This window comes from Crotalus tigris, unplaced genomic scaffold, assembly GCF_016545835.1.
Source record: "Crotalus tigris isolate CLP2741 ecotype Arizona unplaced genomic scaffold, ASM1654583v1 scf7180000017551.9496454, whole genome shotgun sequence".
NCBI classification, from domain to species: Eukaryota; Metazoa; Chordata; class Lepidosauria; order Squamata; family Viperidae; genus Crotalus; species Crotalus tigris.
The window spans coordinates 5,537,764-5,563,734 of record NW_024096469.1 but is presented as its reverse complement, the minus strand read 5'-3'; the positions used below and the strand labels follow the sequence as shown (position 1 = coordinate 5,563,734).

The following is a 25,971-nucleotide window of genomic DNA, read 5'->3' as shown; positions in this document are numbered from 1 at the left end:
AGACAAAGGCCACTCTTTTGAAGACAGCAAAGTTCACATTTGGACAGAGAGAACCACTAGAAAGAGGGGTCAAAGAGGCCATCTATGTCAAAACTGAACAGCCCTCCCTCAACAGAGGGGGAGGGATACAACATCGTCTATCTCCAGTCTACAACACAGTCCTTTTAATAGTTCCAAGGAGGCTCCACACCCATTTGCACTACTCAGGAGACCATGACAACACAGATAAACCTCCAGGTGGCTTCAACGACTTTCTAAAAGAATGCAAATGACCAGCTGTCTGCAAAGAGTATAAATCCTTCCATTCCCCACCATCCAGTCAGAGCTGAAGAAGCTTCTTGGATGAGAAGCTAAATTTCTTCAAAGAAAAACAAGAACGCCCAGTTGCCTCCTGAAAAAGCATCGTTGGGACAACTATGACCTGGATGACTGAGAATCTCCATAGACATAATGCCTTGTATGTTTAAAGATATTAGCCGTCTTGTCTCCTACGTGTAGATTAAGTTAGATATTTTCATAGGCATTGATAGATGTGTTATTTAAATCTTGGTTGTGCTTTTTTAATGAAAAGATACCAAAACCCTTCATTCTTTGTTCATTTTGTATAAAAGACAGAAAGACTGTCTTAACAGTAAGGGAAGAGTGGAACATTGCTTTCTCAAAAATATTTGATCAGTAATACCTTCCATCTTGCTTCTTTCCATTAGGTATGACAGAAACAAACTAACCTTAAAGGATATTCACAACTGCCAGTATGTTGCCTGCATGAACCCAACTTCTGGATCCTTCACTATTGATTCCAGGCTTCAGGTACCTAATAGAGGGAGACATGGCACTTTGGCGATTTCAGTCAAAAATAAAATAGATTCCCTTACATTACAGTAGTTGCTTTTTAAAATTTTGACTAAACTGTAAATAGAAAAAGTGAGAGGTTTTTTTTTTGTTAAGAGGCCCACCAGGGAGCACAGCAAGATCTTGTAAACTGTGTTTTGTTGTAGAGACACTTCTGTGTATTTGCGGTGAGTTTCCCGGGTCAGGATGCCCTAATGACCATCTACAGTACTATCTTAGGTCAGCACTTGGCTGTTCGGAATGTTTCAATGGTCGTCCAGAAGGTTAATCAGCACCTTGTTTCTGCAGCTCTGGGTAAGCACTGCAAAAAGCAGCATGAACTGAAGCAGACTTTCCCGTTAATATTCTACCTCTTAGCATCTTATTCATATTTGTAATCTGCATGATGCTGAAGATTTTGAGATTCAGATCTCTTTGTGCAAAGGATGTTTGGGAAATGGGGTAATAGTTAGCCAATAGTGTATTTTTGCCTGGAGAAAAAGATACAACTAACAGAATCGCCGGGATGGAATTTTGCTTGGCATGATTGTCATACGTACTTCCTGCCTTGGATGCTACCACAACCACATTATTATCATTTTTCTTTGGAACTGCCAACTTTTGTTGATTCAGGTTTATTCAAGTTCCACTTAGCATTGTCAAATTATTCTAGTTAGGTGAATGTGTAGGTGTTATGAACAGTGGTGGGATTCAGATATGTGAACAACCGATTCTCTGTGTGGATGCTGCTTCCGGAAGTCCATTCTGGGCCTGGACAACAAACAATTAGTTACCAGTTCTGCCAAAGTGGTGTGAACTGATTGAATCCCACCACTGGTTATGAATCCCCTAACTAACTAGACAACCTCTACTGTAACTTTTCAGACCTGGTTCCTATTATAATTTAAAATGAAATGCAACTGAAGTAAAAGAATTTTAGAATGGACAAGGCTTTTCAAGAGTCCTATACTTTTAATTAAACAGTTTGGAGATCAACCCATTTCATTGCTTTTTGTTGATCCTGACTGAGAAATTAATCATGAATAACTTGTTTCTTATCCCAAGCAACCCCATGCTTTTTTGGTATGATTATGACATGTTTCTTTGTAACAGGTTTACATCAAAAAATTACATCAACATTTCTTCCTACGGCCATAAAATTTCATTATGTTTTCAATCTCCGGGATCTCTCAAATATATTCCAGGTACAATATCACTTTTGTATTTTGGTATGTATAAATTTTCCAATACCTTGGAATAAAAATGGCATCACACAGATCACTTGTTTGTGAGCCATTTGCTTTTAACTACATTATAATAAATCCTAGAAATTGGGAACTGAATAGAATAGAATAGAATAGAATAGAATAGAATACAATACAATACAATACAATACAATACAATACAATACAATACAATACAATACAATAATGTCCTGATTCAGGAAAAGCTGATATATATTATGACATCATCTAGGACAATGGTTCTCAACCTGTGGGTCGGGACCCCATTTGGGGTCGAACGACCATTTCACGGGGGTCGCCAAACAATGCAGTCCGCCATTTTTTTCCCCTTTTCCTTAGCTGTGCTACTCCCTTTTATTCTATTGGCTTTTGAAAGCCAATAGAATAGACTCTTGAATAGAGTCTAATTCTATTGGCTTTCAAAAGCCAATAGGAATTGTCCAGGCTGTCTCTGCCCTGCTGAGCCCGCCAAAAGTCCCATTCTGCAAACGGTGCTGCACCAGTTAAGTAGTCCTCGACTTATGACCGGTTGAGTAGTCCTCAACTTGAAACCGGTTGGGGGTCACGGCATTAAAAAGGTTGAGAACCACTGATCTAGGACAGCTTCCTTTGGTAGTCCACCATCTCTCTTAAGTCCAATATCAACATAGAAAAGCCATGGTGAGCAGAAAACCATTTTTAGTTCATTTTGAATTGCTGAAGTTGCTTTTGCCTTTTATAATCATCTGAATATATCTTTCCTAATAATGCATATTTCAATTACTTAGTCATGCCCTTGTACATAGATATATTGAAAGATAAATATATATGCAAATAACCCAAGAAAACATCATCTTCTCTCCCAATTCTTAAAATATATTTCTGCAACCGTCTTCACTGGTGATTGTTTGCATATAAATTTTTGCATATAAGTATTTGAATTAATAAATATATATACTTTGCTAAGATATATTTACATAGATAAAATATACTTCCAGCAGCTGGACCACTCATGCAACAGCATCATTAATAAATTTACTTTCATTTTACAGAGGTCTATATATCTAAGAATCAAACAAGGAATTTATTTATTTTTATGGTCCTTCCTGGTCTGAATTCCACTGATGTGGTATTGCAAAAATAAGGGCCAAAGTTAGCTTAGTGGAAATAGTACAATATGCTACCGAATTAGCTGTTAGTTAAGGTATGCAGCTTGGAAGCATTATCTATATTGAAAGGCTTGGGAGAATTGTTTTTCTGAGAAAGTATTATCGTGACAGAGCATTTTTTTACTGACACTCATGTGGAGGCTGTAACAATGGAATAGGGCAAAAGAAATAAGAAAGTATGGCTCTTTTTGAGATAATTGGAAATAAGATTGTGGGAGAACAGTGTATTGTCAAGTATCAATTATGATATACCCTTGTCCTTAGTGGGGATAGGAATGGAATCCATATCCCCATGTATATAAGGTAGTGGGAGGGGAGAGATAAAGAGAGATTCATATTCAGAATATTATTCAACCATTTCCTTTTTTTTCTTACCATGTTTACTGTGCATATTACCCTGCTTACAAGGCTCATTGTGTCAATTTCAGCCTGATCATGTTAGGTCAGATTGACCACAACCCCTCATCTCTAAAGACCTTGAAAAATGTCTGAGAGAAATCTCATCCAAAAGAGATACCTGCAATCTCAGTGACAATGCTCAATTCTTCCTTGATCAAAGAATACATATATTTGAAGTCTGCAGATGTCTCCTTTATTCCAGCTTAGCTCAAATAGGACTTTAAATGTCACTGAGGCAGTATATCTCGTTCCTGGCTTCCATCTGGCCTGTCTGCCTCTGGGAGATCTTTTCTATCATGCCCTTTGAAAATATTGGACGCTAATCACCACATGGTGGCCTTGGAAAGAAATGAAATACTGTTATAGAGATGGATTGCATTAAAGATGCCCTCAGAAAACAGTGGCAGAGGTTCTGCCTTAGTAACATACCCAGGAGAAAGCAATCCTAATGCTTTTGTCTCTACCAGGGACTCCTGTTCTCGACTCACGAGTGCCTCAAAATACCATCAGACCTGGTCCGGCTCTGGCTGCATGAAGCAGAGAGGGTTTACTATGACAAACTTGTGGAAGACAAAGATCAAGAGACTTATATCAGGGTCATGACAGCAAATTGCAAGAAATTCTTTGAGGTGAGGGAACTGCTACTGCTGCTTCTCCCTCCCCCTCCTCTCTTCCTTCAGTTGAGATTCAAAAGTGACTTTGGACTCAACTAGGATGTACTTTTCCAATATTAGCAGTTAAAAGTTAATTAATCTGGTATAGGAATATGCCTACTTTAGAAGACCGTATACAGGTTTACAGAGGCTTCATTAAATTAGGAACGTTATGTTTCAAAGAGCCCAGCTCTCAGGTGTTAACTTTCTTTAATTTCTCTTGTGCCAAAATGCCTCTCCAGATTTTACTTGCAGGCTAGCCCTAGAGAATTAATCCCAAATGTTGTCTTGGATAGTTCAAATAAATCCAAGATCAAAAAGCAGCTGATCGGAGGATAAAGTATCTTCAGTTTATAATGGATTGTTTTGTTTTGTTTTGTTTTGCAGGATCTGGGTGAAAATATTATTTTTGCAAAGCCCAACATTTTTTGCCACTTTGCTCAAGGCATTGGAGAACCAAAGTATTTGCCTGTTTCCAATGTACAGAGTTTGAATAAGCTGCTTGTGGAAGCCTTGGATAGCTACAATGAGGTCAATGCAGTGATGAATTTGGTAAGTGAAATGAGAGCTGAGCCAGAGAAAAAATACTGCAGCTGAGCACATGAAGCATGGATAAACTAACTGGTGCCTGTACTACAATTTCCACTATACAAAGTCATTAGCAATATCAATAGCACTTATATATCACTCTCTCTGAACAGTTTATAATGTCAGCATATTGCCCCCAACAACCTGGGTCCTCATTTTACCGACCTTGAAAGAATGTCAACCTCAAGCCCCATCAGGATTGAACTCTTGGCTATAGAAACAATTTGCCTGCAATACTGCATTCTAACCACTGCGCCACCACAGCTCAATAACTACAGTACAGTGGCTTAGATATGTAACAGTTCTGGTCCAAAATGTAAACATTTGGAGGAGACAAAGTTGCTTCCTCTAATACAGGGTTTTTCAACCAGTGGTATGGGTACCACCTGTGGTACATTGGCACCTGGCAGGTGGTATGCGACCATCCTAGAAAAGTAGCGGGGGAGGGGAAATGAGCTGAACCAGTGGGAGCACCGCACAAGCCTGAGCGAGAGATGTCTGGAGCTGCAGGGCTGTCAGGGCTGTCAGCTGGAGCTCTGCGCTGATCCTGGCACTTCTGCCGAGCCCTGAAGAAGCACCAATCAGCTGGAAAGCAGCACTGATCCTGGCACTTCCGCTGAACCCAGAAGAAGCGCCGATCAGCTAGAATGTTGCAGCATCTCCAGGGTCTTGTGATTTACATTCAGATTCTTGGCAACTGATTCATATTTATGATGGTCACAGTGTCCTAGGGTCATGTGAAGAGACCAAAATCTCTGCAACCACCCAGCAGATGGGGGGAATAAAAACCAAACACCCCCACCCCACCCCCACTGCCAATCCTCAACAGAAATGCTCACAACAATGAAAACCTTGGACAGGAGGAAAAGCGCCACCAGATGCTGTCTTGCTTAGCTGTGGTTTGAGGGGCACTTTTTCAGTGCCATTGTAACTTTGAACAGTCGCTAAGCGAACTGTTGTAAGTCGAGGACTACCTGTACTTTATCACTTTTTTCCTCTTTTTTGGAGGGGGGGGTCATCAAGTTTTTGACACCTTGCTAGGCGACTGGTGGTACTCGGATATTGCCCTATCCTAAAAGTGGTACAATGGGTGAAAAGGTTGAAAAGCCCTGCTCTAATAAAGGCATTTTTATTGATTTTATTTCCTGCTTGTTCAAGCCAGAAGAAGCTCTTGCATCACATAAAGATAACACAGCAACCCCCAAACCACAGAAAGAGGCTTCTGGTCATAGCATTCACCAATGGTGAAAAGAGGCATAAATTAATGTTTAGCATAATAGGCTACATCACATCATCCAAAGGCTCTTATGCTCTATCAAGTATACTTTTCTTTTTGTTGTTATTGTTTGCATCCTTCTTTTCTTTCCCCCATTACAGTAATCTCATAGTTAGTGAATTTGGAGACAAGTTTGAATAATTGTGTAATTTTACAGGCACTGCTAAATTTTAGGGGCTCCAGGTCTTTAAAAAATGAAATGGGGAAAAATCACGATTCCTTGGAATCCTGCCAAATATCCATAGTTTTAAAAGGTGGGGGGGGGTAATGAGAATGAAGTTAAGGTTTGAGTTGGTGAATAATTAATAGGCACAATCATAAATTAGATGATGGAAATTGGAGGATGGATCAGTGGCCAAGATAAAAATGTTGTATGGACTGTTTTTATTTCCAGAACCCAGAAGCATCCATTAGAAATATGGTTCAGATTAGGATGAGAATGAGCCATGAGTAAACTTGATGCTGCAATTAAGATTTGGTACAAAAAAGCAGGGGCTATGGTTGGCTGGGAAGGGTGAAACAAAGTGGGTGGGACTTGGCAGAGCTTCAGTGTTTCATTTTTTTCTTTTTGGGATGGAGTCGGGGTGTTAAATGTGTTGCTCTATCTTGGGGATTATACTGTACTACAGCTTTTGCTTTGTTCACTGTTCAAAATGTCACTCGGTTTTGCCTGTCCACCCCTCTTAATGAGAGTTAGAATCTAAATTTATTGTTTTGATCTTTTCTGCATTGTTGGGTAAAAACTAGGAATGGGCGTTCTTTGTCTACTGCAGGTGCTGTTTGAAGATGCTGTGTCCCATGTCTGTAGGATCAATCGCATCCTAGAGTCTCCCAGAGGCAATGCTTTACTCGTGGGGGTTGGAGGCAGTGGCAAGCAAAGTCTGTCTCGGCTGGCAGCCTATATTAGCTCCCTGGATGTCTTTCAGATCACTCTGAAGAAGGGCTACGGCATTCCAGACCTCAAGGTGAGGACAATTTGCTCAAGCATATATTGACAAACTTCAAAAATGGTACGGAGAGGCCTAAAACTGAAGATAAATGCTGGGTACTGCTACCCGACAAATTATACACTGTAATCAAACCAACATTTCTGAGCATATCATTAGTGTGCTGCAATGCCATGTATTATATGCATACTTCTAAAAACAGAAACTTGAGGTCTTTCTATCTAAGATGGACAGGGAGCTAAAGGCGAAACAAGAATATAAAACATGAAGCATCAAGGAATATAAAAGAGGAATTAGTTCTATTTAGATTGTTGATAAGATTGATAAGATAAGATAAGATAAGATAAGATAAGATAAGATAAGATAAGATAAGATAAGATAAGATAAGATAAGATACCTTTATTGTCATTTTTTTACTGTGGGCACAATGGCACACATCAAAAATGAAATTTAGTTGCCCGCTCTCAAAGTGAAACACATACATGACACACACCTAAACATACTATGAACAACATATGTATAGACCCACATCCCTACATATACATAGCAAATAAATATTAAATATTGTCCATCTTGAATATATAACGGAAGGAGGAAGATTTAGAGTTCACAAGGTTAACGCTGTATGGAATGAAACTATGGCTGAATCCGGATGTTCTGCTACGGATACCACGAAGCCTCTTCCCAGAAGGTAACAAGGAAAACAGGTCATGAAGAGGATGTGTAGTGTCCCAGATAATCTTACAGACCCTGCTCAAGCAACGCTTCTGTGCTATGTCCTGGATGGGAGGGAGGGAACTGCCAATGATCTTTTCAGCCATCCTCACCACTCCCTGCACCGCCTTCCTGTCTGAAGCAGTTATGCCTCCAAACCAGACTGTGATGTTGTATGACAGGATGCTCTCAATCGTCCCCCTGTAGAAAGTGGTCAGGACAGGGGAAGAAAGATGTGCTTTTCTCATGCGACAGAAAATGCAGGCGCTGCTGTGCCCACTTCACTAGTTTCTCACTGTGAGCGACCAAGCCAGCCTACTCGTTAGCTGCACTCATTAGTTTTAGACAAGGATAAGGGTGGGGTTTGGTTTTGTTTTTTGGGCAGAGAGCATGACAGTGACATGGTGACATCACCAAAAAGGTGGATCCAAAAATGATTCTTTTCTTTTTTAAAGACAGGGGAGAAGAATTGATGTGTTCTGGCCAGAGGATCCTTAATATAAATTTATATTGGGGAATTTCCCAGATTCCCACCTTCAACTGTATTGCCTAACATCATTTTGCTGTCAAATGATATCAGCGCCGGGGATTGTGCATGCGGCTGAGAAAATAGATTGCGAGAGATATGAGATATGCAGGCTATAGATTCCTGCCATAAACCAGAAATTGGTTGGGATAGGATAGGAGATTGTTTTCGTACACAGCATGCCTACTGATCATAACCCTTCCTATACCACAATGGACCCTGGAATGGGTTAAATTAAATTTTATGCTTTTGGCTTTTGCCCTCAATTATTGTATTTTGGTCCTGATCTATGCTCAGAGATAATCCTCTGGAATAGCTTGTCTAAATCTGGTGCCTTCTGGATATCTCAGGAATAAAAATGGCAAACTTCCCAGTTAGCATTTTCTTTTCCATGCTGGGAGTTCTGGAAGATGTACTCTCAATACATTTTGAGAGCTCTGGATCAGGGAAGGCTGAATTGTGCTTGCCTGTCCGAGAAGTGTAAGGGTGACACCTCGGGACCATTGGGAAACATGCTGGTTGCTTTCACATAAATTCATTAGCAGAGACACCTTTGGGTAAGGTTTATTTTGAATTAAAGTCAGAAACGTTCACACATTCAGTGATACTACTTCACAAACATGACTGTGATTTTGCAAATGGAATGTTGCCCTAAATGTTATCTAGCCAGCTTTCATAATACTGTAGAAAAGTTTTCCACAACAAATTCAGCATATTTTAAATCTTGAAAAAAGATAGAAAGGCTGCTTAACTAACAAGTGTTTGTTCTGTGATTCAGGCTGATCTGGCTGCCCAGTACATCAAATCTGCTGTGAAGAATACCCCTACCGTTTTTCTTATGACAGACTCACAGGTTGCTGAAGAGCAGTTTTTGGTTTTGATCAATGATCTCTTGGCATCTGGCGAGATTCCAGGGCTATTTCAGGATGATGAAGTGGAAAATATTATTAGCTCCATGAGGCCTCAGGTAAAATCTATGGGCTTGCAGGATACTCGTGAAAACTGCTGGAAATTCTTCATCGACAAAGTCCGAAAACAATTAAAGGTAAGAAGTTGGAAGAATTCAAATCCCATTCAGCCACAAATTGTTTTGGCCAACCAGAGGCAGGCTCAACATACTTGTTTACAGAATCATATGGTTTGTTGGTTTGTGCAAAGCGTTATGAAATGAAGGCACTGGGGTTTGTAAATCATGGTTTATGGGTTAACAATGAGCAAATAGTGCCCTTATTCACAGCCTAACCTACCTCACAAGATTTTTGTGAAGATTAAATTGAAAGAGTAGAAGAGGAAAAGTCAAATACGTGTATAATGAATGATATCTAAATTAATATTCTTTATTATTGCATGACTGATGGAAGGAGAGGACATTTAATTTTTTGAGTGAGACGGTTGAGGTAAAGAAACAGTAACTTATTGTTTTGTGCTATGGGGCAATATGAAAATTCTTTAGCCAACATTTCAGTATTGTACAAATGAAGGTAGGAATATCCACTCTAATAAGCAGAGTAATTTTCAGGTGTAAATTTGATATACTGAGATTCACAGGGACTCCCCAATAACATTTGAGTAGTAAAAGTTCTTAAGTAACTAACAGTAGTGATTATGCACATTGATGCGTCTTCACTCCCTCCCCAGATAATCCTATGTTTCTCTCCTGTGGGATCTACTCTCCGCGTGAGGGCCAGAAAATTCCCTGCTGTAGTAAACTGCACAGCTATTGACTGGTTCCACGAATGGCCTGAAGATGCCTTGGTGTCCGTCAGTGGAAGATTCCTAGAGGAGATTGAAGGGATTGAGGTATGCATCCACTTTCCAAAAAGTAGACACTGTGTACTCCCAACATCTCTTGGTGCTGAATAGAACCATTTTTTTTACCAATGTTCCATTATGGTTTTGTTTTATTTTGTTTTCTGCCTAGATTAGAACTCTTATTCTTGGATGTCTTTCAGATGGCATTCCTCTATCTCTTCAGACTGTGGTGAGCAATCCATGCTCCTCACCCAAACCTTAATTACAATCCCCAGAGCCAATCTAAGCTTGGTCACTACCATACATTGTCAATGTTAACATGACAGAAGTTGAAAATCCTTTCTGTTCCAGCCTCTCTTACTTCTGGTTCCACCCATTTTTGAAGAGCAATCTTGATGTGATAAAGACTAAGTGTGACTCTCGGTCCAAAAAGAATTCATTCTTTGTAGATGGCATCACTATTCAAAGTGGTCTGGATTTGGAAACTAAGCAGAATCAGATCACTAAGAAAGATCAGTGGGTATCTCACAATAGTTGACAAAAAAGAATGTATGTCAGATTGATTAATTAATTATATACGATCAAACTGATGCAAATTCTTAGCAACCACCTAGATAGATTTTCTCCATGACTATCCATCCTCAGCCTAGTCCTTTGGGTCTTCCCACAGAACACCTATTGCCACTATAACTGAATCCATCCACCTTGCTGTTGGTCATCTTCTTCTTCTCTTTCTTTCTGTCTTCTCAGCATTGCACTCTTTTCCAGAGAGATGGGTCTTTGCATAATGTGTCTGAAGTCAGATAATTAGAGTCTGGTTCTTTGGGCCTCAAGTGAGAACTCTGGTTTGATTTTTACAAGGATCTATTTGTTTGTTTTCTTGGCTGTCAAGAGTCTTCAGGAGTCTTCTCCAACACCAACATTTCAAATAGAAAACCTTTATTTTGCTCAGAGTGTTTGTTTCAAATAATCGTTTGAAATATAAAGCAGTTTCAGATAATCATTTAAAATATAAAGCAGATAATCATTTAAAATATAAAGCAATATAAAGAGTAGCCAATCTTTGACCTCCCCGAATTTTATTAGAGTTGGGGCATTTCCCCACATCATATACACATCCTAGCACATTTTGTATCCCCATGATGAAAACTTTTAACTTCTAGCCAGTAAGGTCTATGTCTCCTGCCTTTCTGATGGACAAGGCATGTGATGCCGGGAAATTAAATACAAAATGGAATATATAATTATTGCATATTTTTATAAATGCAACGTGTATATTAGAATGTAATTCTTAATATGTTTACTTAGAAATAAAGCCTATACAGCTTAAAAGGTTTACTCTCTTGCAAATGTTAATAGAATTGCTCAAAGGACAGGAAATCTTGGAAACGGGTTTGATGAAGACAAGGAAAGCCTTTAGCTTTAATAAGAAAAAAGATGTTTGCCTAGTTACCAATTGTCCAACCTTGGAAAGGGTTGTGACTGCCTCTTTACAAGCTGTTACAGGATTTTGATGCCAATATGGATATTTTCTCCATAAGCAGTTATACATTCCATGTCTCTTTCTATCATTATGTCTCTCTTTTATGTTATAGTTTCTGCTTCACATAGTGTTGGCTTGAAAATACCACTTTATAGATTTTGGCCTGGAGCTTTTGTTTCCTGGAAAGAGCATGATACATTTATTTATTTTTCATATGACATATATTCCAGATTTTTAAAAACTGCAGTATAAGCCCAATGTAATTTTATTTCTGTATAGCATTAGCTTCAGTGTTCTCCTGGGATTTGTCAAAAAAGCTAATATTGACCAGAGCCTTTATGTCTGTGTTTCTTTGCTAAACATGCGTTCTCTTCCTAAGTACATTTAGTATTAATAATTCTGTTTCTGATACCACAGTGTTTATATCAGATTCTTAGAGAAAGAAATGTGGGGCATGCAAAACCTCAAATCCGCAGAATAACATTAACTTATCAACTACATGTCATAGTTGTATTTGAAGCTAAAATTTCCAAATGCAATTAGGTGTAAAACATGCATTCTCTGAGTTGCCTGTTTCTGAGATGGTGCCTTTCAGGACATGCAATTTTTAATGTTACCAATTTTTAATGTTAGGCAGAGATAGGAACTAAAATAAATACTTTTCATTCAAGCTTAGACAAATGGTTGCCTTTGTTCCATGCTCAGTGTGCTCATTATATATAACTTGAACTAATTCAGGTGTCTTAACTGTAGGTTTGTTACTGTATTTTATCCTATCCTCTAAAATGTCCAAAATTGTTTGGAAGAGGGAGCAAGAGAATAGTAAGTTGGTGAAGATGGTGTTGGTGTTGAATTAGGATCGATCAGGCAGTGTTCTGTTAGGATCGATGAGACCGAGGTTTAAATCCACCCTCCAACATGAAATATCTCTGGGAAAGATCCCCATCACATAGCATGATTGTTGTGGAGAAAATTAGAGGAAGGAGAAAGAGTGAAATATAAGTAATGAAACATTAAAACTGATCAAGTGAAATTCCTACAGGTTAACAAATGCAGACCTTCTGAATGGTTGGAAAAGCTGTTTGGCGGCCAACCAACTTCATTCAAATAATTTCCCATTATTCTCTGTTTGGTATCCAGTTTGTCTTCCCTTTAGGCAAATGTAACTTTATCAAGTTGCAGTTGGGCCTGGGACTTACTCAGGAGGGAAAATCCCATAATTGCCTGTATGGAAATGTGCGGATTTTGTTACAGCTAGTGAAAAATTATAAACTATATAATAAAGGCTTAATATAATTAAGACCATGATAAATAAATAACTTCTAAGGTACAAAAAGAAAAGTGGGGAGGGGGGAAAGGGAGAACAACGTTTCTGTGGCACAAATTGGCCTGATATTTTCTGGTCCTTCTTGCAGCCTGGAGTTAAAACCTCCATCAGCCTGTTTATGTCCTTCGTCCATACAACCGTCAATGAAATGTCCAAGACCTACCTGGCCACTGAAAGGCGTTATAATTATACCACCCCGAAGACCTTCCTGGAACAGATCAAACTTTACCAGAACCTCCTAGCCAAAAAAAGAAAAGAACTGATTGCTAAAATTGAGAGGCTGGAGAATGGCTTAATGAAACTCCAAAGTACAGCTTCACAGGTTTGTGGGCAAACTGGATGTTCTTGGCTGTAGCAATTTTCAGATCTCTTCATGGAAACCCTCGTTGGTTGCCTAAAGAGGATTATCATTTTAGTGACTAGTTATTTCAGTTCAGGTTTAACAAGATCCATCTGGAAAGTGTCTTGGCTGATCTATTTTAGAGAATTTGAGTAGCACAAAAATTCTCTGTTTAGTCTTGAAATTCCAACCTGAGATAAAAGATATTCCACAGGGAAATATTTCCCCCCCCCCCAAGATTATGCCAAGTTCTCCCATAATATGCTAAAGATAATTGCGTGTAACTAAAAGCTTTTCCAGATGAGCTACCACATTGGCTCTTGGCCGGCCTGGGCGAGTTCCCTCACTGTTTCCAGGATGGCTTTGCGGGCCACATGAAACCACTTTGTGGGCCGCATCTGGCCCCCAGGCCTTGTGTTTGACATGTCTGGGTTAGGAGGTAAGGAACCTGAGTACCACACAGAAAAATGGAGATGGAGACCCTTGACTGTATGGTGGGTGGGGGAGAAAATGTTCAGAATCCCCCCCTGAAGCTGCTGCAAGGGAGGAAATCTTGTTTTCTTTTATCTTGTGTGTGTGGGGGGGGGAGGATGTTTAGAGGAGAAAATATGCTTCCATGCAAAGATTATGCATTAGTTCGAAAGCAATTTCCATCCCATGCAGTCTCCTGATATCAACAGTGTTGGAGAGTTGGGCTGATTTCCTGGTAGCTTATCAACATGTAATTCAGACAGTGGCAAATGTTTTCCTTTGCTTTTGACATTCTCTGGCTACATTTCCTCTTTAGAGGGACCCCTTGGCCCATCCTTCCTGACATAGGTCCCATAAGGGAAATGCAACTTTGATGGTTTTGCACTGCTGAGTACAGAACTGAGTACAACTCCACCCCCCACCCCCCACCCAATAAAACTAAGTGATAAGGATTCGTCTGCTGGATGAACAGATTTCCAAGGATCAGGGTCCTGGGGTTGCTTTGTTTTTCATCTTCTTTCTCCCATGCAATGCAATTAAAGAGATTTCACTGCTGCTGGGCTTGCAGCGGTTTGGGACAGGGCACTGAGTTTCGCTACTTGTTTTCAGCATGTTGGGTTGCCAGACGCGAAGCCAGCCACAAATCCTCTTCAGACTGCATTTGAATATTTGGCATGGAAATGGTAGTATTACGGCATTCTCGTTATTGCCTGAGTTGATTCTGGCTCCAAAGAAATGTAGAAGGGGGGGGGGAGCTGCATATGCCATTTAAGAGTGTCCTATATCGGGGGCCTTTTTGTTTTATTAAAAGCAATCATATGCGAGTCCATTTTGGCTGGTGAAAAGCAGTTCACTTTTTCTTCTTGCAACCCTTTTTGAATTTAACCAGTCTCCTAAAAATATGTTATTAACTGGAAAGAAGGCAAGAATTCTAAACCAGTCATGCAGAGTAGGCAGGAATGCCCAAGAATTACCCTATCAGGATGATTTTACTTGGTTTGCTTAGAGGAGGTAATAGATGCGCAGCATTCCTGAATAGGTATTAGCACTATTCGGGATAAATATTTCATATTTTACTAGGATGTACGTGGAAGTTATACTAAGATACCACAGAGCCACATTTTTATGGTGTAAGTTAGGTTTTTAGGTGTGCCAATTTGTCACAATCTACTTCCCACAATCTACTCTTTTTCCATCTTCCTGATGGCTTTGATTTTATTTTTTTATTTTAAGAACAACTATTCTCTGAAATAATCCCATGTGGTCAGAATCCATTTCTAAGAGACTAGAAAAGTAACATGTTTCATCAGGAGTAGCTGATGTGTTTTAGAGTTTGTCTTACTGTGGAATTTTATAGGTTGATGATCTGAAAGCCAAACTCGCTGTTCAGGAGCTGGAGCTTAAGCACAAGAATGAAGATGCTGACAAACTGATTCATGTGGTAGGAGTTGAAACAGATAAAGTGAGCAGGGAAAAAGCAATTGCTGATGAAGAGGAACTCAAAGTGCAAGTCATTAACTTGGTAGGATTTTTTTTTTCTTTCTGATTTGGCATTGACAGTTGCTCGCCTTGTAAAAGACGTAGAAAGAGAAAGCTGCCAATTAAGCAAAGAATGCATATGGATGCCTATGCAAGAACCAAATACTGTCCTGAGACACATTTGCTATCTATCAGCCTGGAAGGAACTACATGATACCTTGTTTTATTTTGTTTTGTTTTAACGCCTGGCATCTTTTTTTAACCATGTGAGGACTTTAATTGCCAGTGGTTTATTACAGTAGTTTCTGATCAAGTAAGCCAAGACAGAGATCCATTTCATAGATCAGGGTTGCAGTAAAATTTAGCTGTCACCTCCATTGGTTGTCCAAGATACAGTATTGTTCCTCAACTGAGATGAGCTCTCATAATCTCTAGCCAACCATTTTAACATTAATTATCTGTATCACCCACAATAGTTTTTTAATCAGTTGCCCTTTGCTCCAAGTCCAATTAACTAGTTTTGCTCATTAGAAAGACACTATATTGGAAGAAGAGGTCATAATTTTTTAAGATAATATTAATATGCTTTAAACAAAATTGATATTACTGATGGATTTATTGCAGTGCACTGTGTTACTTTTATTTATTTTAAATGTGTATACAGCTGCCCATCTTATACCAAACTCTGAGTAGCTCCCAATCAAGAATTAAACAATATTGGTAAAAAAGACATAAAAACCAAATTGAAGCAATTAATACTCTAAATATTAAAAAACAAAAACTTGGCACCAAGTTAAGCTAAATATTTGTGTATTAAAAATATTAAACAATTTAGCCATGAAGCCACACATTGTTCCCTGCAGATCCACTCCTTCCGTATGCTAATGTATACTGAAGCACTGAAAACTGCCCCAAAGGTGCTTTCTTTCAAAACTGCCCCAAAGATCCTTTCTTTCAAAAGGCAACTGGACTTCCTTATTTTGCTTGAAGATGTTTCACCTCTCATCTAGGAAGCTTCTTCAGTTCTGACTGAATGATGGAGTCATCCTCATTATGGGAGTATGAATGGATTTCCAGGAAAAAAAATTGCCGACTACAGGATTCAGGTGATCTTGGGGGGGGGGGCACAGATAAACCTCCAAGTGGCCTCAATAAATCTCAGGAAAAGGGCTAATGACCAGATGACTCCAAGGGATATAAATCCTTCCAGTCTCCTCCATTCAGTCAGAACTGAAGAAGCTTCTTGGATGAAAAGCAAAACATCTTCAAGCAAAACAAGAAAGTCCAACAGTCTTTTGAAAGAAAGCACCTTTGGGACAACCGTGACCTGGACGACTGAGAATCTCCATAGACCAGTGATGGCGAACCTTTTAGAGACTGAGTGCCCAAACTGCAATCCAAAACCCACTTATTTATCGCCAGGTCCCAGGTGGGTGTGGCCCACTGGGTGGGTGTGGCTGTGGTGGGCATGGCAGACTGGGTGGGTGTGGCCAAGGTGGGCATGGTCACCTCGATGTTGCTCGTAGGGAGGGACGGCTGTAAGGGCCGGGCAGGGTTGGGGGAGATTCAGGGGGTCTCTGGCAGGTGGGGCAGTGGACAGAAGGCTTGTCCTGCAGGGTGAGGTGAGGCAGGGCAGGGGTGCCATTATTGCAAGGCAAGGCAGGGGCCGGGGCGACTGCTGCCTGACACCATCGGCCCCCGCACACAGAAACCAGCAAGCACATAGGGGCCGGCTGTCCGTCAGCAGCCACAGCCTGCCGGCCCCTCGACCGGCACACTCTGGGGCTCTGCAGCCTGCCACCAGCAGTTCACAGAGACGGCTCTGAGTGCCACCTTTGGCACACATGCCATAGGTTCGCCACCACTGCCATAGACACTGAAAACTGAATTGCACCATATGCCAATCATATATGAGGATGAATTTGCAACAGTGAGGAGATAGAATAGATAGTCTCCTTCACTCTTTCCTCTTTGTGCTTCTCCTTACTTGGCAATTCCTCTGAATTTAGTCACTGGATGTCCTAAATGCAGAGCTCTCCTTTTGGGAAATTGTCAGTTATCAAGCTTCTGAGTTTGCTTACAGCCAGTGTTCACAAATTACTTTCTTTCTTAGCATTACTTATGAGGGCAATTTTTTTTGTTGATCTAACAAAATTAGAGGTGATCAGAATCTCAGAATTTTAAAACTGAACTAAGGAATGCATTTCCCCAATAACTTGAAAAACATTCATATTTCCTTCTTTAGAATGTATCAGAAAAGCAAAGAGCTTGCGAAACTGATTTGGCTAAAGCTGAACCAGCACTGATGGCTGCTCAGGAAGCTTTAGACACTCTCAATAAGGTAAAATCCTTTAGGTTTTTAACCAGCAGTTAAAAATGATGTACTCGTTTCTAGAGATATATTCTGTTTCAACATGTCATTGATCAAGCAGATAAATATACTTCTATTTTTATGAAGGAAGATCACAGAGACAGAAACGTGGTCTGGATAATTGATTCCTCTTACAAGAACCATTTTTAAGCCATCAATTGTAAAAGTGCAGAGTTTCTCATGTTTGAAACTGCAAATAACTTTGAAAATAAATACTTCTCATTCAACAAAACATTTAAAAAAAAAAAAAAACCAGCCTGAGCTTGTACTGTACCAACACTCCAAGATCCCATTTAGGCTGAGCCTCTGCCCTGGAAGGCTTTATCAAGGATTGGAGCTACACAGACTACGAAGCCTCTGAAGTACTGCTCCAAAATTCTGTAATTCCGAAACTCCCATAGAAGAGAATATTTGTAGCTCCAGATTGAACTGTGGGGTCCTTGGTGCTCTCTGAGCTTGGTTGTTGGCCTGTAGACATTTCATTACCCAACTAGGTGACATCTAAGCTCACTTCCACTTCCTGTATTATTCTGCTGCTCTGCTAACACAGATAACGTTGTAGCTGATATGGGGTGCTTAATGGGCTTTTTTCTTAATTATGGAATTTATTATTTCATTGTTAAAAAATTCCTTCTCTTCTCCCCCAACTTTGGCTGCCTCTTTAGAACAACCTGACAGAGCTGAAGTCTTTTGGATCCCCTCCAGAAGCAGTGGTTAATGTAACGGCAGCAGTTTTGATCCTGACTGCTCCAGGTGGCAAGATACCAAAAGACAGAAGTTGGAAAGCAGCAAAATCCATGATGGGCAAAGTAGATGCTTTCCTGGATGCCCTGAAGAAATATGACAAAGAACACATTCCAGAAGCTTGCTTGAAAGCTTTTAAGTAAGAAACATCTACACATATATGTTCTTACACTGACATAAATTGAAATGGCAGGTCATGCATTGGTTCAGATGGGGGGGAGGGAGGAGAGAGAGAGAGAGAGAGAGATTTCCACTTAGAGCCTTCTTATCTGAGACTCGCTGTCACCACCTTCAAAAATAAAAGTGAGGTAAATATCAATAATTATGGCTGAGCACAGATTCTCAATACAAAAGGTCCCGGGGTTTCCAAACATGTCTGGGAATTCTTCCCTGAAACCATGAGAAGCCTGTGTTAATTATTGCCAGCACTACTGAGGTTTGAGGGCATTTGTGTTGTCCTTGTCTTGGGGTGAGGCTGGATCTTTGATAATGATCTATGACAATTCGCCGTGGCATCTCACTACAGGACAACTCACTGCGGGACAAGAGTTACACTAATATCAAAGAAATGGTGGAATAGAATCATCATAACCAGAACGAAATGTAAATGGCAAAAATTAAAACAATTTTTATTTATTTTAAATAATTAAATAGAATTGTTAAATTGCCCCACGGCGAGTTGGCCGTGGTGGGCTGGCCGCAGCGAGTTGGCTGAGTCAAGTTGTCCCACTCCCCTCTGCAGTGCCCAGAGCAGATTTTCTCCTTCCTGTTCCTGTCTTCTTTCTTCTCACGCCAGGCCTGTAAATGCAAGACACGTGAATTCACGCCAAAGCTTCAAACAATGTACAGAGCAGGCAGAGCTCACACAAGGAGGTTAGCCTTTTCCCCAGGTGCTTTCCTCCTCTGGATGAGACCCAATTCTCAGATTTCTAGATTTAATTTAAGAGCTAATCTGTAACCTTCCTAAAAGGCAACAAATATAACCAGAATTTTGCCCATTTTCTAAGAAAAATCTGTTCTTGCATCTCTTGCCTTTAGCGGCTAACTGCACAGGGTTGGCAGTAATCGACCGATGCAGTAACTAGAGACGGATTTTTCCAATTTTATTTATTTAGATATAGTTAGCTGCCCATTTCTCCACAGTGCTCCATGTAAGCACTGTATTAACCCACCCAGATTTTACTAACACTATAACCCCCATGGTTGGCAAATAACTGGTTTTTGACAATATCCAGAAAGGCAATAGGGTCAGGGCCAATCTGCTTTCAGGTGGTACAGCATCCCAGAGGGCAGGGGCCATGACACAACAGGTACATTTCCTGGTTCCTGCAAGATGGCAATCTTTAATTGATAGGACCTGAAGTGTGTCCTTCCAGGTGGATCTTAAAGAAGAATACAGACCATTGGAGAGAGGCAGTCTTTCAAGTTTCCATGACTTGCTGAGATAGGAAGAAAGAGAGGGAAGGTCCACTTCATTGCACATTGCTTTTTTTGTGCCTTTTGACCTTATTGACCACTACCGACAATAAGTGTAATCTTTAGTGGAGGGATTCCCCTTTTTGACTTCTTTATATTCCATCTCTGATACCTCCAAGCATGCCTATACCTAGATAGTCTGATATTCTCAGGATTCCCATCACTTCCAATACTTAATGCTTGTCCTCACAATTCCTCTTTACACAATTCCCCTCCAGTAATAAAGTAAATACTGTGCCAGGCTCCATGCTGTCTAGCAATCTACGTGTCTTTCATTCACTTACTGTACTTAGAATATAACTGGATCAGATATGGAGGCTATGTATCTAAATGTAATTTCCTAATAAAAGAATGTATTCCTTTTTAAAGACAAACACCAGTTATATAAATCTTTCTGTGAAGTTAGCAGCAAACAAGCAAAAACTGGAACAATATTTCTACATCAGATCTTAAACAGGGGATGATTTTTCCGTATTTTAAACATTTTTAAAATTAAAAGTTATTCTATGGATAACATTATTTTATGAATGTGTGCATGTGTGTGTGTATTGCAAAAGTAGGATAGTGGCAAAAAGAATATGAGTTATAGCAGTCTTATTGTTGTTACACTCATTCAAAAATGACCTGGAACACCTTTGTCTCTTCAACTGCTTTCATTTTGTCCAGTTTGTGATTGATATCAGAGAGTTTTAAGACTTGAACAATTTTCTTGAATTTCATTCCTTGAAAAGTGATAATAGTCTAAATCTCCAATTCACTTGCTAGAAAAGAAACAGCAAGATTCCTAAGATCAGTTCATACACATTTGAAGGGGGATCAAATGTTCGGATGTCAAATGTAAAACCTTTAACCTACGTATTGATGCCCAGCATTTTGATGTAAATACAAAATAGCAGGGATTTGCACTGTAATATCACGTGTGTCATTGTTCATCACAGTTGCTAGAATCAGAGCAGACATCTTTGTAGTTTCTTGGAGAACTTAGATTAGAAATGTGGTCAGGGTTTTTTTTTTCCTTTCTTTGTTCACGTAAGTGATATGCTCCTTTATAAAACTTGAAGGTGTCCTTGTTCTGCCCTAGTTGCAATTTTGCTTTGTGAATTTTTCTCCACAGACCATTTCAGAATGATCCAACATTTGATCCTGACTTTATACTCTCCAAGTCCACAGCTGCATCTGGTTTATGTTCTTGGTGCTTAAACATTGTTCGTTTCTATGAAGTCTACTGTGATGTGGCACCTAAGCGGCAGGCCTTGGAAGAGGCTAATGCTGAACTGGCAGAGGCAAAAGCCAAACTCACGACGATTAAAAACAAGATTGCAGTAAGTAGGCTACAACTTCATTTGGGTAATGTGCCAGACCCCAGGGCATCTTGTTGAAGTAGATATCAGTGTTCAAATTGGCTGACATTCACTGCTGGCGCCAAACAAGAGAATTAATTATTTAGGCAAAAGTTACACAATTAAACCAAATGCATGCAAACAACATTCCGTTGTATCTATACAGATCAAGAACCAGCATAAACATGAACTCTGAGTCATGAATTCTCCTGCGCATGAATGGAATGAAATGAAATGAGAACTGTACTACAGTACTCGCCCAGTTCAGATGGGGTGACCCACATGGCTTTCCATAATTTGCTAACCTGTTAACTGTAGCTCCAGCCAAGGTGTGGAATGCTGGGAGATGAAGTTAAGCAATGTCTGAAGGGACACATGTTACCCATTCCTGAGCTAAATAAATTCAGAATTCAGAATAATAGAGTTGGAAGGGACCTTATAGGTCATCTAGTCTGGAGCTTTTCAATCTTTTCACCCATTGTTCCACTTTTAGGATATGGCAATATCCGAGTACCATCAATCGCCTAGCAAGGTGTCAAAAACTTGACAAAAAAAGGAAAAAAGTGATAAAGTACGGTAGTCCTCAACTTACAACAGTTCGCTTAGTGACTGTTCAAAGTTACAATGGCACTGAAAAAAGTGCCCCTCAAGCCACAGCCGAGCAAGACACCTGCCTGCCCATCCGGCTGCGCTCTTCCTCCTGTCCGAGGTTTTCATTGTTGTGAGCATTTCTGTTGAGGATTGGCAGCGGGGGTGGGGTGGGGGGTGTTTGGTTTTTATTCCCCCCATTTGCTGGGTGGCTGCAGCAGGTTTTGGTCACTTCACATGACCTTGGGACCCTGTGACCGTCATAAATATGAATCGGTTGCCAAGCATCTGAATGTAAATCACAAGACTCTGGAAATGCTGCAACATTCCAGCTGATCGGCGCTTCTTCTGGGCTCAGCAGAAGTGCCAGGATCAGTGCTGCTTTCCAGCTGATTGGTGCTTCTTCAGTGCTCAGCTGAAACACCAGGATCAGCACTGAGCTCCAGCTGATCCTGATGCTTCCCCTGAGCCAACAGTCCCGAAGAAGCGCTGATCCTGGCGCTTCCGCTGAGCCCTGACAGCCCTGCAGCTCCAGCCATCTCTCGCTCAGGCTTGTGCGGTGCTGCCACCGGTTCAACTCATTCCCCTCCCCCGCTACCACTTTTCTAGGATGGTCGCGTACCACCTGCCAGGTGCAAATGTACCACAGGTGGTACCCGTACCACTGGTTGAAAAGCCCTGATCTAGTCCAACCACCCGCCCAAGCAGAAGACCCTACACCATTTCTGACAGATGGCAGCCCAGCCTTTTTTGAAAGCTTCCAGTGATGAAATGAGAAGCATTTCTCCTTTCCTTTCCTCCATGTAGCCAGAGGAATTAATTTCTCCTCCATTTTATTCAGAAGAGAAAAGTGAGCATGAACTCACATCCATTTGTACACTAGTTGTGAAGGAGAACCTGGCTTGATGAATAGCTTGTCTAGCCCTGGATCTATTTCAATAGAAAATAGTCAGATGTTAACATGAATGTAAGAACTCTTTCCTCCTGCATGTGAGGATCAGTTAATTTTAACTTTGCTCAGTGATATAGGGCTTATTTTTCTGCTTGGTTTTATTTGTTTTATTATTTCATTTACTTTATTATTTCAAATAGTTGCAAACCTATCCCCTTTTAGTTATGTTATTATTCAATATATTGTGCAAACCCAGAAAATAGATTAATTCAGAACTTAAGTTATACATACAGTTTGTTCTGAATTCTTCATTATGTGTGACTTGAAGAGGTATTTCATTTACCAGCTTTACATTTCTTATTTAGGACTAAAGTACAGGTAGTCCTCGACTTACAACAGTTCATTTAGTGACCGTTCAAAATTATAATGGTATTGAAAAAAGTGATTTATGACCGTTTTTCACTCTTACAACCGTTGCAGGATCCCTGGGGGTCACATGATCAAAATTCAGACAATTGGCAAATAATAATAATAATAATAATAATAATAATAATAATAATAATAATAATAAAGTTGGAAGGAACCTTGGAGGTCATCTAGTCCAGCCCCCTCCTCAGGCAAATGGCTGTTCAGTTTCTTCTTAAAAACTTCCAGTGTTGGAGCATTCACCACTTCTGGAGGCAGGTTGTTCCACTGGCTAATTGTTCTAACCATCAGGAAGTTTCTCCTTAGTTCTAGGTTGCTTCTCTCTTTGGTTAGTTTCCACCCGTTGCTTCTTGTCCTGCCTTGGAAAATAGTTTGACTCCCTCTTCTTTGTGGCAGCCTCTGAGATATTGGAATATTCCTATCATGCCCACCCCCTTGTCCTTCTCTTCATTAAACTAGACATACCCAATTCCAGCAGCCGTTCTTTATATGCTTTAGCCTCCAATCCCCTAATCATCTTTGTTGCTCTTCTCTGTACTCTTTCTAGAGTCTCAACATCTTTTTTACACCGTGGTGACCAAAACTGGATGCAGTATTCCAAGTGTGGCCTTACCAAGGCATTGAAGAGTGGTATTAACACTTCACGTGATCTTGATTCTATCCCTCTGTTAATGCAGCCTAGCACTGTGTTGGCCTTTTTGGCAGCTGCAGCACACCGCTGGCTCATATTTAAGTGATTGTCCACTAGGACTCCAAGGTCCCTCTCACAGTTACTACTATTGAGCAAGTTACCCCCTATACTATACTAACTGACTCATACTTATGACAGTCGCATTGTCCCGGGGCCATGTGATCCGCTTTTGCGACCTTCTGACAAGCAAAGTCAATGGGGAAGCCAGATTCATTTAACAACTGTGTCACTAATTTAACGATTGCAATGATTCACTTAACAACTGTGGCAAGAAAGGTTGCAAAATAGGTGGGGCAACAGTCACTTAACAGATGTCTCACTTAGCAACATAAATTTTGGGCTCAGTTGTGGTCATCAGTTGAGGACTATCTGTATGAATAAGACTCTCAGCCTCCCAGTTTCTAGCCCAATGCCTTTAGCCTCTACACCAAATTGGTTCTTTTTCCAAACTGGTTATCTTTTTATAAACCTCCCTTACATTTTCATTCTTCGTCTTATTTCTAATCTATCACTACCCATTCCTGCAGCCTTTTCTTCCTCACAGTTTTAGACAACTTTACTTGACAAAATTATTGCAATAATTACTGGTAAAGTATGTTTAATTATGATTTGCTGTCTGAAGATTATTCAGGGGCATGCGCAATGGAGGGTTGATGATGGTGGGTGATTGTGAAAGCAGGCCGACAGACAGTACAGCCTCTGCCCCTTTTCCTGTGCACATTGTGATGTTGTACACACATACAAAAGGGTCAGAGATTACAGCATGACACCTTTTTCATCATTTTGATAAACATGTTAGATCTGTGAAGCCTCCAAAATTATTGCATAATTGTAAGCATTTCCAACAACAACTGGGGGTGTCTTTATTTTTTGTAATCATATGAGTAGCTGTTTGCTTTTTTGTGATGAATTGATGTGACTTCCCCTGCCAAATCTGGTTACATGATGCAGCATTTACTCATCCTTCAAAATCAACTTGTACGTAAATGCTCAATTTAAACCAATTTGCTTTAGCCAAACTATTGCCTTATTAATATGGGAAGAAATTACATCATTTTAGTTCGTCATTTCCATACATGTAACTGCAAACTTTTTGTTTGAAAGGATCTAAATGCCAATTTAGCCAATCTGACTGCTGAATTTGAAAAGGCCACAGCTGCGAAAATCAAATGCCAACAAGAGGCTGATGCAACGAACAGAGTAATTTCATTGGCTAACAGGTACACAGTCACTAAATACTTCCAAGGGTGCTCTGGGTTAATGCTGATTAATTGGCATAGTTGGCTTATGTCAGCATGAGCCTGACCGCATGAGGTCCATGACTGATCTTCCTCTTTTTAAAAACTGAAAGTAGGGCGGGGGCCTGCCAATGTCTCTGAAGCAGCAGTTATAGGAAGAGAGTTTCTATTTAAACCCATTTTTCTATTCAGATTGACTCTTGTAAATGGGTATTATATAATTGTATTTGCCTAGTGTGGGAAAACAGGTACTGCCAGAAGAAGAGAGGAAACATCTGATGGTGTGATATTGGATCTAGATTGAAGAAATTAATATATACCACTGAATTACTAATGGACCCAGACAACACATTGTCTATTAAGTATTTAACTGTAAAACTAGAAAATTAATAAAATATTTATATAAAAAAAGTAAATCTCAATTTTCTTGGGGATAAATCTGAATTTAAATATGATTTCTAAAAGTATTTGCTTCATTGTATTAAAAAGCATGCAGGCATAGGAAAGTTGTTAGGATTTTCCTATATCATTAACCCTAATGGCTAATACTTTACATTTGTATGTCTTCCAAAATTTCTAAGAGACAGAATCCAATATCTATATTCTTATAAGCCCTCAGAAGAAGATGGTCTTTGTTCTGCTACATCAAACTGTAGTATTGTTTGCAATTAATCATGGCTAGGATACATGATATTCCTTATCTGAATCCCAAGGATCTAAACCACATTTCAGGAAGATCAGAAAGAATAGCATAATATGAATCTTAAATACTATAAACCAGATAGCAATTGCGAAAGCTTCAGACATTTCGTGTATTCATATCAAATTGTTTTTTTAATACATTGGAATATATGAGAAGTCACTAGGAAGCTTGATTGTCTCAAACTGGCTGGAAATCCCAGCTGGTAAGAAGAAAATTGTTCAGCTTCTCAGCAATCTATGAACCATTTCCTGAAAATGAAATACTATAAAAGAAAGAAAGCATGAATCAAAGATGAGTGGTTTGTTTAGAGAGGCTGTTGGTTCA

The 25,971-nt window shown here is 39.9% G+C and overlaps 1 protein-coding gene across 2 annotated transcripts in view; it reads left to right on the top strand.

Moving 5' to 3' along the window:
- The window catches only part of DNAH17 (dynein axonemal heavy chain 17), a 120,822-nt gene that overhangs the window by 67,066 nt on the left and 27,785 nt on the right, over positions 1-25,971 (top strand). For both annotated transcript variants that reach the window (XM_039345129.1, XM_039345126.1), the window contains 14 exons: positions 708-810; positions 999-1,146; positions 1,945-2,036; positions 4,090-4,251; positions 4,663-4,827; positions 6,913-7,104; positions 9,105-9,371; positions 9,965-10,126; positions 12,977-13,210; positions 15,057-15,221; positions 17,424-17,519; positions 18,215-18,432; positions 20,884-21,091; positions 24,811-24,926. In XM_039345129.1, coding sequence (XP_039201063.1) covers positions 708-810; positions 999-1,146; positions 1,945-2,036; positions 4,090-4,251; positions 4,663-4,827; positions 6,913-7,104; positions 9,105-9,371; positions 9,965-10,126; positions 12,977-13,210; positions 15,057-15,221; positions 17,424-17,519; positions 18,215-18,432; positions 20,884-21,091; positions 24,811-24,926 — 2,328 coding nt within the window. The remainder of the gene's footprint in view (positions 1-707; positions 811-998; positions 1,147-1,944; positions 2,037-4,089; positions 4,252-4,662; positions 4,828-6,912; positions 7,105-9,104; positions 9,372-9,964; positions 10,127-12,976; positions 13,211-15,056; positions 15,222-17,423; positions 17,520-18,214; positions 18,433-20,883; positions 21,092-24,810; positions 24,927-25,971) is intronic.